The sequence below is a fragment of the Perca flavescens genome, chromosome 4 (assembly GCF_004354835.1).
Source record: "Perca flavescens isolate YP-PL-M2 chromosome 4, PFLA_1.0, whole genome shotgun sequence".
NCBI classification, from domain to species: Eukaryota; Metazoa; Chordata; class Actinopteri; order Perciformes; family Percidae; genus Perca; species Perca flavescens.
In genome coordinates this window covers 33704977-33718175 of record NC_041334.1, presented here as the reverse complement: position 1 = coordinate 33718175, position 13199 = coordinate 33704977, and the positions used below count along the sequence as shown (strand labels likewise).

At 43.0% G+C, this 13199-nt stretch overlaps 1 protein-coding gene across 3 annotated transcripts; it reads right to left on the bottom strand.

The window, feature by feature from the left end:
• Positions 1-3356: 3356 nt before the first annotated feature.
• On the bottom strand, positions 3357-11564 carry LOC114554374 (inositol hexakisphosphate kinase 2). 3 transcript variants are annotated; one of them, XM_028576180.1, is made up of 7 exons: positions 11487-11555; positions 9650-9828; positions 9140-9437; positions 7692-7878; positions 6130-6290; positions 5455-5630; positions 3357-4777 (listed from the first exon to the last, which is right to left on the bottom strand). In XM_028576180.1, exons 3-7 carry the CDS (start codon positions 9414-9416, stop codon positions 4163-4165), a joined length of 1416 nt encoding a protein of 471 aa, XP_028431981.1. In that variant the 5' UTR covers positions 9417-9437; positions 9650-9828; positions 11487-11555; the 3' UTR covers positions 3357-4162. The 3 variants fall into 3 exon arrangements, with proteins under 3 accessions (XP_028431981.1, XP_028431982.1, XP_028431979.1); XM_028576181.1 differs by lacking the exon at positions 9650-9828 and having other exon boundaries at positions 11487-11564; XM_028576178.1 differs by lacking the exon at positions 11487-11555 and adding an exon at positions 11237-11394 and having other exon boundaries at positions 9140-9828.
• Positions 11565-13199: the final 1635 nt, after the last annotated feature.

The following is a 13199-nucleotide window of genomic DNA, read 5'->3' as shown; positions in this document are numbered from 1 at the left end:
GAGGTTAGAAATACATCAGTCACAGGAACGTGTGCTTTGAATGGAAGTGTGCACCACTATGGCTACATGCAATCATGTACAATGTACAATCACAGACTGAATGTTAATGAGATGGTGGAGCAGACTTGATGAATGAATGAAACGTGACAGAGTGCATTCATATTTTGATGAATGGGGGCGTGTCTCTTGTCGCCCAAAAAAACTATGACACTGTTTCACTTCAGGCAAAGGTTGCTGTTGCCATGGTGATTTTAACTGTGGTTCTGCAACTGATCCATTTGTAGTGGCAACCTTCACAAAGCAATGGGCTACGAGGATGCACATGCACACACGTGTCATACAGTGGTATGCAAACACTATGATATAGAATAACAGTGAAGCTTAAGTATGTGTGTGGTGTAATATACATATGCATGCAAACAATATGACGATAGAATGGGATAATTTTGATGGTTAAAAGCAGCCTACTGATCCTGAGGCTGTGACTCAACATTGGCTACTACCCCCCCAGTAGAGAGAGAGGGGGAGGGGGTGGTTCTCCATCCTTTATTAATCTTATTATTACTCTGCCATCACACAGCACAGAAACATCACATGCATATCCTGCTTCAGGTCTGACTGTGGCTCTGCAGCTGATCTTTGGCATATTGTGGTCTATATGGGGTGTGTAATTACGGTATGTGCTCATAAACCACCCTAACCCTGCCCTGGCCTAGACTCTTAAAGGTCCCATGACATGGTGCTTTTTGGATGCTTTTATATAGACCTTAGTGGTCCCCTAATACTGTATCTGAAGTCTCTTTCCCGAAATTCAGCCTTTGTGCAGAATTACAGCCACTAGAGCCAGTCCCACAATGAGCTTTCCTTAGTATGTGCCATTTCTGTGTCTGTAGCTATCGAGGAGGGGGGGCAAGGTGGAGGGGGGGGTGGGGTGTGGCCTTGACCAACTGCCACTTTGCTCGTTTGAAAGCCATGATGTCTCTCTCTCTTTCTCATGGGTGGGCCAAATTCTCTGGGCGGGCAAAGCAGAGAAAGGGGAGGGAATCTTGCTCCTTATGACCTCATAAGGAGCAAGATTCCTGATTGGTCCATCTGAGTTTTCATTTTCTCAAAGGCAGAGCAGGATACCCAGGGCTCGGTTTACACCTATCACCATTTCTAGCCACTGGGCAGGCTGGGGGAACTCATATTAATGTTAAAAAAAACTCATAAAGTGAAATTTTCATGACATGGGACCTTTAAAGATTAGAGTGTCTGTGCTTTACTGGGTTACAGTCCAAAACCCTGCCAGTATGTGACAGGTAGTGACATGCAGGAGGCCACTATTGTTTTTTAGCATTACCTGAAACATGCACACAGCCTTCATAATATAATCTACTACTCTAACCGATTTAAGTGTTCTAACTGTGTCAGATATTTAGGATCTAATTTAACACAATAATGTGTGTAGCTGTGGTACGGTACACCATACATTAAAATTGAGATGACAAACATCAAAATGCATCTTTAAAAAATGACAATGCACATAAAACTGTGCTTTATATTTCATTGATTGATTTAAAATCTGTGTCAGATGGACGATGGTCGATTTGATTTCACCCTGCAACTCAGGCTGGAAACCTGTACGTTTATCTTTCATGCTTCCGTTACAAATTTGCGGGAACCAATCATAAACTGGCTTATCCACCTGGTGCGCCTTTGGCAGGTTTAACATGATGACGATAGGAGAAGGCAAGCAGCTTTTTGTTTACATTCAACATGGCGGCTACCGAAGCGCAGCAACCCGTTGATGCCGCTGTCGCTGCTGTTTTAAAAGATTTCAAAGGCAAGTTTTCTCTGAAAACGGAACAGAAACTTGCTCTGGAATAATTCCTCCTAAAGAAGGATGTGGTTGCCTTACTACCGACCAGCTTTCGCTCTAAACCTGTTTGAGTCGTGATTCACTCGGACCTTTAACCCGACTCTTTAAATTAACTCACAAGTTGCGAGTCTCTAGTATCATTAACTCGGATCAGTTGAGTCCTACTACAACTCAATCTAAAACGATAACAGCGCCTCACACTAACCTCTTGCAACATTAGCTACTACTAGTCCTAGCCATCTTAGCTGCCAAAAGCTTTATAACTTACAATTTCGTGAGCTCTTGCGCGAGTCAGTTGGCTACGTTGTCATGAGTGGATCATTCTGTAGCAGACGAGCGAGTGAACTTCACTCAAGCTCAGGGTAAAGCAAATCAACAACAAAAATCATTCTTTCACTTCTGACTTCTGAAATAACATACAATGTTTTGCACGTAGCCTAGCTAGGCCTACTGTAGGTTTTGGTGTAAAACGTAGTATGTTAAAATGCAATTGCAAGCTCGCCTCAGCTCGCCTATAGATCAATACTTACTCAAGTGACACAAGTGACTTGCACAACCCGGATCAGTTTAGTGAGTGACTCAGAATAACCCGAATCCTTAAAAGGAATCGAGGCCTATTTCGCTCTGCCTCGCTCTGCAAAGTACGTCACCCGGATCGTTGGTCTGATTGGTTGAAGGACTATCAAATTGCATACAGAGTCATTTGAACTATGCCCGTTGATCACACCTTTTGTGCAGTAGAAAATACAGATTAATGTTCAATCTTAAAAGATTGAGCTTGGTCTGGTGATAGCCAGGCTAGTATGTGGCAGCAGTACAGAACATTCCAGAGAGAGGACACTGATGTGGTAATGGTCCGTGCTCTCTGTTGATGCAAGTCTGTCAGCTTAATAGCTCTTCTCCATGCCGACTGCCGGTACTCCTCGCATGACACAGAGCTTGTGACTCTGAGAGCAGATTGTTCAACTCCCCTCGGTCTGCCTTAGACTGGTTGGAGATGACCAGGACTGGCTGAGGCAGCCCAGAATGTCGTCATCCTCCACTCATGCCACACCAACCCGTCTCTATTTTAACATCCCTGCAACAGATACATTATTCTAGACTGGGGGAAACAAGACTCTAAAGATATGCTTGGGGAATCTTGTGTCATGGCTGCACTCAACATTACATTATAGGCCTCAGGCTTGGCATTTGCTCCATTTGCTTACACAGCAGGTGGTAAGAGTGGACCTGCTCATATTGAATGCAGTCCTAGCATACTTTCCAAGTTATTTGTAGAGATATGAATTATAGTCATTATGTGCTTGTACTGACTCGTGCTCAAAAAGTTGTCATTTGTGCACACACCCAGGGGACGACCGCCCATCCTGGATATTACATGAAATTTAATTGCTGCAAATTTTAAATTTCCCATAAGCAGGAAGTCTGTGGTTTCTTTCTTTAAGCTTCTGACCTCGTCAACAAGTAGCAACACATATAAAAGAAGACACAGATGTTAACACAAACCCAAGTCTTTATTTTCCTCCCCAACAGACTGTGGACAACACATACATACAAGGTAGAGGTATTTAAACGTCAAATAACAATATTAATTAATGTCATTATCATAACATTAACAACACGGAATGTAGTACCCTTCATTCGCTTTCTTTTTTTAACTTTCAGTTTATTTTATGAAATATGTCAAATAAAGAAATAACTCTATGTCATCTGTCCCTGATACTTATATGAATATAGTCTCTTTAAGTAAAGATGAACAGGGAAAGAAGGATGGCAGAATGAACAGGCAATAAAGAAGAATGGAGGGTGTGTGCTCACTACCTTTCCTCCCAGCAGCTCTGTCCTCATATACGCTCTTTCACAATGCCCCATCCCAGTGTAAACACACAAGAGAATGTGTTTGTGTGTGCAAAATGCTGACGCCTTCTTTGGAATCGGAAGTAAGAAAAACATTTCTACTGCCTCAAGACTTCAAACTGCTTTTATTTGCTGCCAACCCTTTTGGTCCCAACAGTGAACCGGGTTAAACAGAATGATGACAATGGGTAAATCACTGCATCACACATATATCTTGTCTATGTTATGTGCAGGTCTCTTTTATATCCAAAAGATGGACACACACAACAGAAACATTCAGAAGCACCAACGGCAGAAACAGGAACTGGGTCCAATGAAAGGCCAGCTACAACAAGGTCTGATTATGAAGTGGAGAGGAGAAAACTCTCTCCGCTTCTGTAGTCCAGTCCTGTTCTGTGTTACTGTGCATCTGTGTCTGAATGTGTGTGTGTGTCACGTCAGTCGTCAGTCCGTGCTGTGGCTCTCCAGCTCGGAGATGATGGTGATCAGGTTCTGAAGCCCAAAGATGTAACCGCTGTCCAGGCCCTTGTACACCACACTGTCCCCTTCGTAATGTCTGCAGGTAGTGTGGGCAAAATCTATCATTCTTACATCCACCAAAGGGGTACTGGGGTTTGAGCGGGACAAGCGAGCCTGGCTGACACCTGAGATCCCGCCACTGGTGCTGCCATCACTAGACGTGGAGGGTCTGCGAGGAAAACCAAGTGCACCTGCTTCTTCACCCACCTCCTCCTCTTCTTCCTCCTCCATTTCTGGTTCAGCCTCCACCTCCTCGTCCTCTTCTTCTTCGTCAGAGAGGCCGTCCTCAGTGCTTTTTTGGTGGGGTGCGCCGTCGTAGATAATGAGCAGGGAGCTGGAGTAGAAGCGATAGGATTCACAGGCTTCCAGGGCAGCTTGCACCTCTTGGAGCCTGTGCAGCACCGGGGCGAAGAGTTCGCGTCGTAGACGGTGTCCACTGTGAAAGAACTGGAACAAAGCTTCTTTGAAGTCTGGCACGGTCAGCCTGCGGCCATGAAACTTGTTCATGAACATCAGCTGGCCCGTGTCATACTGGTACACCTGAAGGGATGGAGAGGCATAGAGGGGTTTGAAAAGTAGAGAAGGAATAGTGACTATGTCTATAACACTCACAATTAGTTTTACAACAAGGTTTTGTGTCTTATTCATATTTTTTCCTAGTTTCTGCTTAAATAATCATGGCAGTGAAGGAAAAAGGAACAAGTATTCCAAAATATACAGATCCACTGTTTTGATTGGTCATCGTCAGAGATGTTGAACGGAGGTTCCATTGTTCTCAAATAGTTAATGGCCAGTGGTTGACATTTACTGATTTAACGGCCAAATACAAATCTTACTGCCATTTGGTGCTTGACAGGTGCTAATTTCAGGCCTTTGTTGCAGGGTAGATTAATAAACAATACATGGTAGTCAGGTTATTAAAGAAATAGATCCAAAATAAGACAAACAAGATGTAATGTGTTAATTACAGAGCTTAAGAGGTGCTGGTAGTAGTTAGACAGAGCCAGGCTGGCTGTTTCCCACAGTTTCCAGTTTTTGCCCTAAGCTAGGCTAATCAGCTGCTGGCTGTAGTCTTATATTAAACAGATTAGAGAGTGGTATAGATCTTCTCATCTCAACTCTTCACCAGAAAGTCAATAAGCGGTTTCCCAAAATGTCTAGCTATTCCTTTAAGACAGAGCCATAAACACTAAAGACAGTATTGGATCAAAGCCCACCTGCATGCCAGAGAGGCAGACTCCTATTACGGGTGCTGTGCTGTTCTCACACTTTCGCATCTTCCTGGCCTTTTTCTCCTCCGTGACCTCGTCTCCATACTGTTGTGTGCCCATTTTCACGTCCAACACACACGGCAAAGTGTGGCGCCACGTCAGATTCTCCAGCAGGATGAATTCTGGTAAACTGAGTCAAGGAGGCCAGAGTCAAAAAGCTGTGGCCTTCTTCTACCCTAATCAGCTTACAACATACAACTGCTCGACATGTTTAGATAAAAAAACGTGTACATCTAAGCTTTTCCTTCCACAGGTTTCACTGCATTCACATGAATGCTATAATCCTTACAATACTGACTGTACAGGCAAGTCACAGCAAAATAAAGGAACTAATGGGAGGGTTTTGGAAGCACAACTCCACGAGGCGAAGACTTTGATAGCTAGACATTGTATTAGATAACAGGCACCAGGTGCATGCTGGAGCCTCTGATTATCATGTATACTTTTCAACTGCATGTAAATAGGCAGGTGTTGAGGTGTCCTTGTGGCTCAGTTGGCTGGGGCGCATGCCATGTCCCTGGAACCACTGAACAATAATCCTGTCTAGTTCCACTGTGATATGGAAAATTGCCAAAATAGGAAGAAGAAAAACAGTGTAGTTCTCAGTCAGTGAAAGGATACTGTATTGGTTGCAGTGCATGGCCTCCTCTTTTAACTTCTGCAGGTGCTGCTGTTGAAGTGTGACGGTCCAGGGTTTTTGTTTGAGCTGTGGTACAGCATTACTGTGACTGCGCTCCAGTCTGTAGTAGAATACCTCGGCCTCCTCCTCCAGTTTGGGAACACTGGACGGCAGACGGAGAGAACATCATTAGTTTTAGGCACACACAAAAAAACCAGACTCAGTATCTGCTTGTGTATGTGGTTAAAGCTTTAGTGCGTAACTTTTGAATATTAATGAACGTCCGTTACATTTAAGTCATGCATTTGTAGACAAATGTCTTTGTTCTATATATTTCCTGTTTGTAACTCACTTCTGGTTAGTCACCCTGAAGAAAGCCTGTGGCAGCAACACGTTGGTGCGTATTTTTTATGCTATGCCATCAATAAAGGCTTTTTAAAGCAACACTAGAGAACTTTTCCCGCTTCGGTCCCCCTACAGGTTGGAAGCTGAATTGTCCATTACATTACATTATGCAAGTTTGCCAGATCTGGTAGCAGATCTGTAGTTCAGATGAACTGGACAATGTAATGTAACGGACTATTCCGCTTCCAACCTGTAGGGGGACGGAAGTGGGAAAAGTTCTCTAGTGTAGCTGTAATATTTTCTTCAACAAGAGTGCCTTGGTTTTCATGCTGTTCTGATACCATTGCCAAATAAGTTGATACAAAGCTAATTAGAACTATCAGCTCGACAAAACGCTCTCTGTATTTCTCAGTATGGATATATTTAGAAAATGGTGTCGTCAGGCCAATTTCGCGCGCAGAAAATCGAGCAAATATAATTACCTCTTCTGAAGAGTCCATCATGTTTTTTTAATCCTCCATGTCCTCCTTGGTTACAAGCAACTGGGTAGAGGAGGGGGGAAGGCTTGTGTCATGTGGATGCGCCAACATTTTTGTTGTCATTACTTATAATTCCTCATGGGGGAGACAGAAATTACGCACTATAGCTTTAAAGTAGTCTATTTATGTGGATAGTAGAGCATAAAACAAGAGGGCAGCAATGATATATTGGGTATAAAGAAGAACCCAATGGAATAGTGTCTTTCACTATCATCTGTCCAAAACATTTAAATCAACCTTGTCATATATTTTGCCGTCAACCAGTATCAGCCTTCAAGCCGTTCTGCCACTCCCAGGGCTGACTAAGTTTTGTGTTTGTGTATATGCATGGACACGAATCTATTGCAGTTATGTAACCCTGATGCTGTGATCCTCTCTCTAACTGCCAGGGCCAAGGATCAGCCTCTAACAGTTAGAGCCTTTTATGCCTTAAGCTGTATGTGTAAGTCAATGTGCGTGTCAGTCGATTTATGAGTCTTCAGACTAAATACAGTTGTCTTTACCATTCATGGAAAACTAAAGATTGTTTTAAATACAATACATCATGGTTGGTTCTTAAGTGATCAGTGCATTATCTTTAATTTAATTTACATTAGCCTTGATTTAAGTGTGAAAGTGCCTCACTTTGCCCTTGCCTGTTGATGCATTGACTACCCCTTACTTTATCTCTTGCATCTCACCTCTTGTCTTTGTCTTTACAAGGGTGGCGGCTTTGGCCATCTTTGATGTGATTTTCGCTGTCCACAAGCGGCGAGGATGCCATCATTTCCCCCCACATGAGATCTACTGCTGGGTCACTCTGGAGGGGGTAAGCAATGAGGCAAAGGTTTCCTTCTTCATCCTCTTCAAAGCTCACTGACACCACACCTGAGAGCAGGACATAGAGGGAAACAGAAAGACACCTGTTAGACATGTGTGTCATGGAGCAGTGAAGAGAATAAGTCTCTCATAAAGAATCAAAGCACAATAAAGCTGCCAATAAAGAGAACACAAGCTCTAAAGTGCTAAGAATCTCTTATTCCCATCTTGCTGCTTTTTTGCAGTAGTTACACTTACAGAGTACTTTGGGTCTACATCCACATCTCTTTAAGACATCTGTCCTAACAATAACTGGACAAAACTATAACAGGGGACGGGACAGAGATAGTGAGCTATAAAAGCAACACAGAAAAGGACAGAATGAAAGAACAATCAATGAATGCAATGCAATATGCAGGCAGTGGGTTGTAATTTGTATACACAAAAACAGACCATGCTTTTAAGTAGGTCTAATGCTAAAAAGCAACATAGAGAAAACAGCTCAAACACAAATGACACAAGGCTACAAAATTTAAGTTCTATTTGTTACCAAAAGTTCTATAATATATTTAACAAACAGATATGAGAGAGTGCATATATCTTCTCATCTAACTCTCCACCAGAAAGTCAATCTCACACAAAATGAGTAGCAGTATACAGCACAAAAAATATGATGCTAGTCTATAGACTTCAGCTATAGATGAAGAGCACAACAAGTAATAGTCAGCAGGATAGCAAAGGTTTCCCAGAGCTTGTTTGTATCATAAACAGCCTATCCTCCCCATGGTGTTTCCATAATATGGCTAAAGAAGGAGGGAAAAGGAACTGCTGAAATGAAGGCACGGTTGCCAGAAAATATTAACAGTAAAGCAACGGAAAGGGAAAATGGAAATATGAGGCTGATTTAACATCAGTGGCCGTGTTCGTGCCCATGTTGACCTTTTCAGATGACCTCATAGTGGATTTCCAGAAAAAGAAATGGGGGCAAGCCTGACTTACCTGTGTTAGTACAGCCTCCTACAAACAGGACATCACAACTGGCTGGCCTGTTTGTAGGAGGCCCACTTGCAGTCTCAGCTGCAGCACCCTGTGGTACAATTTGGCACGGGCTGTCGTCGAGCACAGAGAAACAACACTTGAGCAGAAGCAGGGAGCTCTTTTTTCCTAAAAATCTAAACATGTACACTTAACACACGACCTGAAAAACTTCATTTCCCACCTGATTTGCACATATGCACATAGAGCAGTGAAATAAATAAAGAGATATGCATAACAACACAACAAAACACAACAGCCACAACACAGGTTAGGAAAGGACAGTTTGCATTACCTCTATACTGGGGGATGAACTTCCTCATGGAAGCAGGCACACATTTGTAGAACTGATGTTCGCGGGGGATGAGGGGTTTGCAGATGGTCTGTTCCCCAAGGCTCAAGACGCAGCAATGTCCCCCCACCTGGTGTAGGAAGGGCTCAAGCATCACTCCTTTCTCCATGTAGCACTGCTGGTGCTGCAGCTGGTTCTGCTGCTGCTGCTGCTGCTGCTGCTGCTGCTTTTGCTCTAAATCCATGGCCTTCTGGGCCTGAGCCTCCACAGCCGGACCCATCCCCTCGCCCTGACCACACTACTGTGGGCATCAGGACAGGAAGGAGGAAATAGAAGAGAAACAATAAAACGCCAAGTTTTAGTGGATATTTAATTCCTTTTTAATTCCTTGTCTGGCAGTTCTTGTAGCCGAGTAGAAACAGAAAGCCACAGACAGTCCTCTAAACGCTGAGGTTTGGACTAGTGCTGCAGCTGCAGATAAAGCAAACAGAGACAGATCCTGCTTGTACCTACACTTGAGACTGAATGTTCTCTGATTGCTGAGAGCTGGCTCTCCACTGGTAAAGCTCTCACACTGGGCCCACCCTCATCACAGGAAATCCTCCAATCAGGAGCACCCAAAGCAGGCTGTTGGGTGGTAACCCATCCAGGGAAAGGAGCAAGCAAACAAAGACAGGGATGGGAGGGGGTGTCTGGGGGAAGGGAGAGAGGAAAGAAAAAGAAAAACAAGGAGGAAGGACAAAGCTGAACCCATTTTCTCTCGGTGACAGTTTTTTATCAACCTAACATAACAAGCATCACGATTTCTTCATATAATTATAATTATTTCATTTTGCATGTGTGTTTGGTAAAAAAAAAAAAAAGCACTATATACGCGTGACTTCCTGGCCCCCGCCTAAGACATTTTCTTATTTGTTGCAAGAATTAAATATTCAAGATTCTTCATCTGCAATACATCAACATATTTGGTCATATTCCTTGTTAAAAAGTGGGATATGCCAAGAATAACTATTCTAAAATTAACAAAGACCCATATATTTTTATTTAATTTAGAACTGAGCCAAATGCTTCGATTGTTTCCATGTTTATCCTGGTGTTCTTTTCTCTTTTAAAATATTAGCCTATATTATTTAATGTGTCATCCCCAAATATTCAGAATAGCCCATTAAATAAGAAATAGTAATCCAACATTATTCATTATATTCATCTACATTTATTATTATAAATGGTTATTCTCAGACAGATTGCTGTTTGTTGTGTGTGTAGTTTCTTCTATGACAGCAACAAGATTCAAAGTCACAATTTTTTTGGAACATAAACTACAGCAAAGCTGATTCATTGATAATTGGCGATTTAAAATCGAACCCAGTTTACGACACGTGCATGTACATAGGGGCAATCTGCAGCCCCTTGAGAACATCAGCACTATTGCGAGAATATCTCGCTAAGACCAGAAAGGACCAGAAAACAAAACTGGATCCATCTTCATTGCAGTGACTGTACATGCTACACACAAAGCCAGCATTCAGACCATAACTGGTCAGAATGAGAGAACGTCAACTGGGTCGATGTTTCATGGTATCAAGGCTGCGGCAGCGCCAGAGGGCTTTACAGCACATTCAGGCATCCTAGAAATGTGATTGGCAGATATGTCTGTATTAACGTGAACGATGGTTGGTGAGGGTGAGGGGAGGGGAGTGCAGGAAGGAAGTGATGGTGAGGTCTGTCTTTTGTGTGGCAACGGACATCGGAAGAGGAGGCTAATATGAAGGTGGTGAATGAATTTAGATATTTAAAACAAATGAAAGATATAGAAAGAGGCATTAGAGGGGAACGTGAAGGGCAAAATAACAAAGAGCACACACAACACACACACACACACAAATATATTTGGATAGGTTGCATAGTTCTTACTTTGCAAACAATCTACGCCTCCATACATAAATGTCTTTAATAAATCTTATGTGCATGCTCAGTGTTTTTCATGGTTCTAAGAACTAGTTTGTTGTTTGTTTTTGTACTGCTGACCTACTTCAAGAGCCTTAAAAGATTAAGGATGAGACAAATAATCTGAATGAGGTGGCTTGAGTCTGGATTTACCTGGACCGATTTAGGCGGCGTCCAAGGAGAGACGTGCGTAATCACATCGACTTAAATTCATGCCTGCAGAACACTCCGAAGCCATGAAGATCACACAAGCAGTCAGGCAGAAACAGAGCAACACATGCACAAAAAAATCAAATACAAAACACACAAAAACAATTAATCCCTGCAAAAACACGTAAACACAAACACAAAAGCTCAACCTCTGCTGGCGTGGCGCAGTGCAGTGGAGAAAGGCTGATCTTACCTGTGCGGTGATTTGCGGGTTCATTTTCCAGACTGATCTCCTCACATGACATCACACCAGATAAACCTGCTAACCAAATGCTCATGGGTCACTAAACACCTAAGCCCCCACTAAAAATACCACATGATGTAGGTAATTCAGGCTGAGGACTAGCTATTAATAAACAGTTTGCTGCATGCCAAATGCAAGAGACAAATAAACACAGGGATCATACAGAGGGGAAACAATTCACTGGCTGACACCACAGGCCAAGAGACCAGATATTGAAGTGGAAAACAACTCACTTGTCAAAACATCTTTGCCCTCAAAAGGTAAGCTATTCAGGGTAATCTAAAAGAAGTACAGTTATGTACTTCTGGATTCAGCGCAGTCATAACATTCAAGCAAACTCTGATTGGCATTTCTGCCAAAGATGCCTAAAATGAAATGAATACATTCATATTTGATAATTCAGCTTATTGTACTTATGTGTTCGTGCACTGTATTGTCTCAAGGCATAAAGATAGTCACATTCTATTTTTCATACATTCAGACCTTGCCCATTGTCACACCAAATTTGGGATCAATCAGAGCCTGAATTATGAAATGACTTGAGTTCAAGAGTATCAAATCCTTGTCTCAACTCTTGGCATCCACCACCCTACCTCATGTGACTGAATGGAGGGGAGGGATGCACATATCCTTTAGCACATTAGCACATCTCTCACACCATTATATACAACTATAAAAAGAAGCATCTCACTTACCATAAATAAAGCACTCATACACCTTATTGTGTAGTATTTTAAGCTTGGCACTGACATAAACACAATGGCATGCCCTCAATGTCTCCAGACCACAGCTCTTTCCAGACACTCCTTTCATTGTTGTGCATAGCCAACAGATTTTAGATGCAGCGATGTTTTACCAAGAAAGGACAGAGCCTTATGGCGCTTTTCCATTACATGGTACCTACTCGCCTCGCCTCGACTCTACTCGCCTTTTTTGGTTTTCCATTACGAAAAAAAGTACCTGGTACCTGCTAACAGGTACTTTTTTTAGTACCTGCTCAGTCGAGGTTCCAAGCGAGCTGAGGCGAGCCGAGAAGGTGACGTGAAACCCTGCAGGCTGCTGATTGGTCGGAAAGAAGCGTCACTGATCACTGCATTGCTAGCGAGAGATGGCATTTTTAAATAGTTTAGCCAGCGGTGTTTTTTTGCTGCCAGAGGCTCCACGCAGAGCTTTCTCCGTAGCATACAAGTGGCCTGATGGTTATACTGGTGCGCTGGTGTGTGCATGTGTGATGTGTGTGTGTTGAGTCGTCGTATGTGTGTGTGTGGGGAGCTAGTGAGCGAGGGAGAAGTGAGAGAGTGACGGCGATTATCTCAGCAGCGAGTAGCGACTCTAGAGTCATATATATGTGACCACGGTGGGAAATCTGGAACAGTAAACGTTAACTATCTCTTTGATATCATGTTGTTTACGGAGACGGAGAACCAGGACATGCGTCGGGGATATGTCAATGGGAAAAGCAAGCTACTAAGCCACGCCCACGGCAGTCGCTATGACGACCAGCCACGCTGAGGCGATACTAAAATCTGCAATGGAAAACGGACGCACAGCGAGTCGAGGCGAGTAGAGTCGAGTAGAGTCGAGGCGAGTCGAGCAGGTACCACGTAATGGAAAAACGCCAATAGTCATAAAAGATTTTAGAATAATTTAGAATATGAAAAA

What these genes read in the sequence shown, in the direction of transcription:
- LOC114554374 (XM_028576181.1), bottom strand. Translation starts at nt 9,416, where the DNA reads ATGGGTCCGGCTGTGGAGGCTCAGGCCCAGAAGGCCATGGATTTAGAG. An exon ending in GTTCATCCCCCAGTATAGAG is followed by an intron (nt 7,879 to 9,139) that starts GTAATGCAAACT and finishes TCCTGCTCTCAG; the next exon opens with GTGTGGTGTCAGTGAGCTTT. An exon ending in CATGCACTGCAACCAATACA is followed by an intron (nt 5,631 to 6,129) that starts GTATCCTTTCAC and finishes TCAGTTTACCAG; the next exon opens with AATTCATCCTGCTGGAGAAT.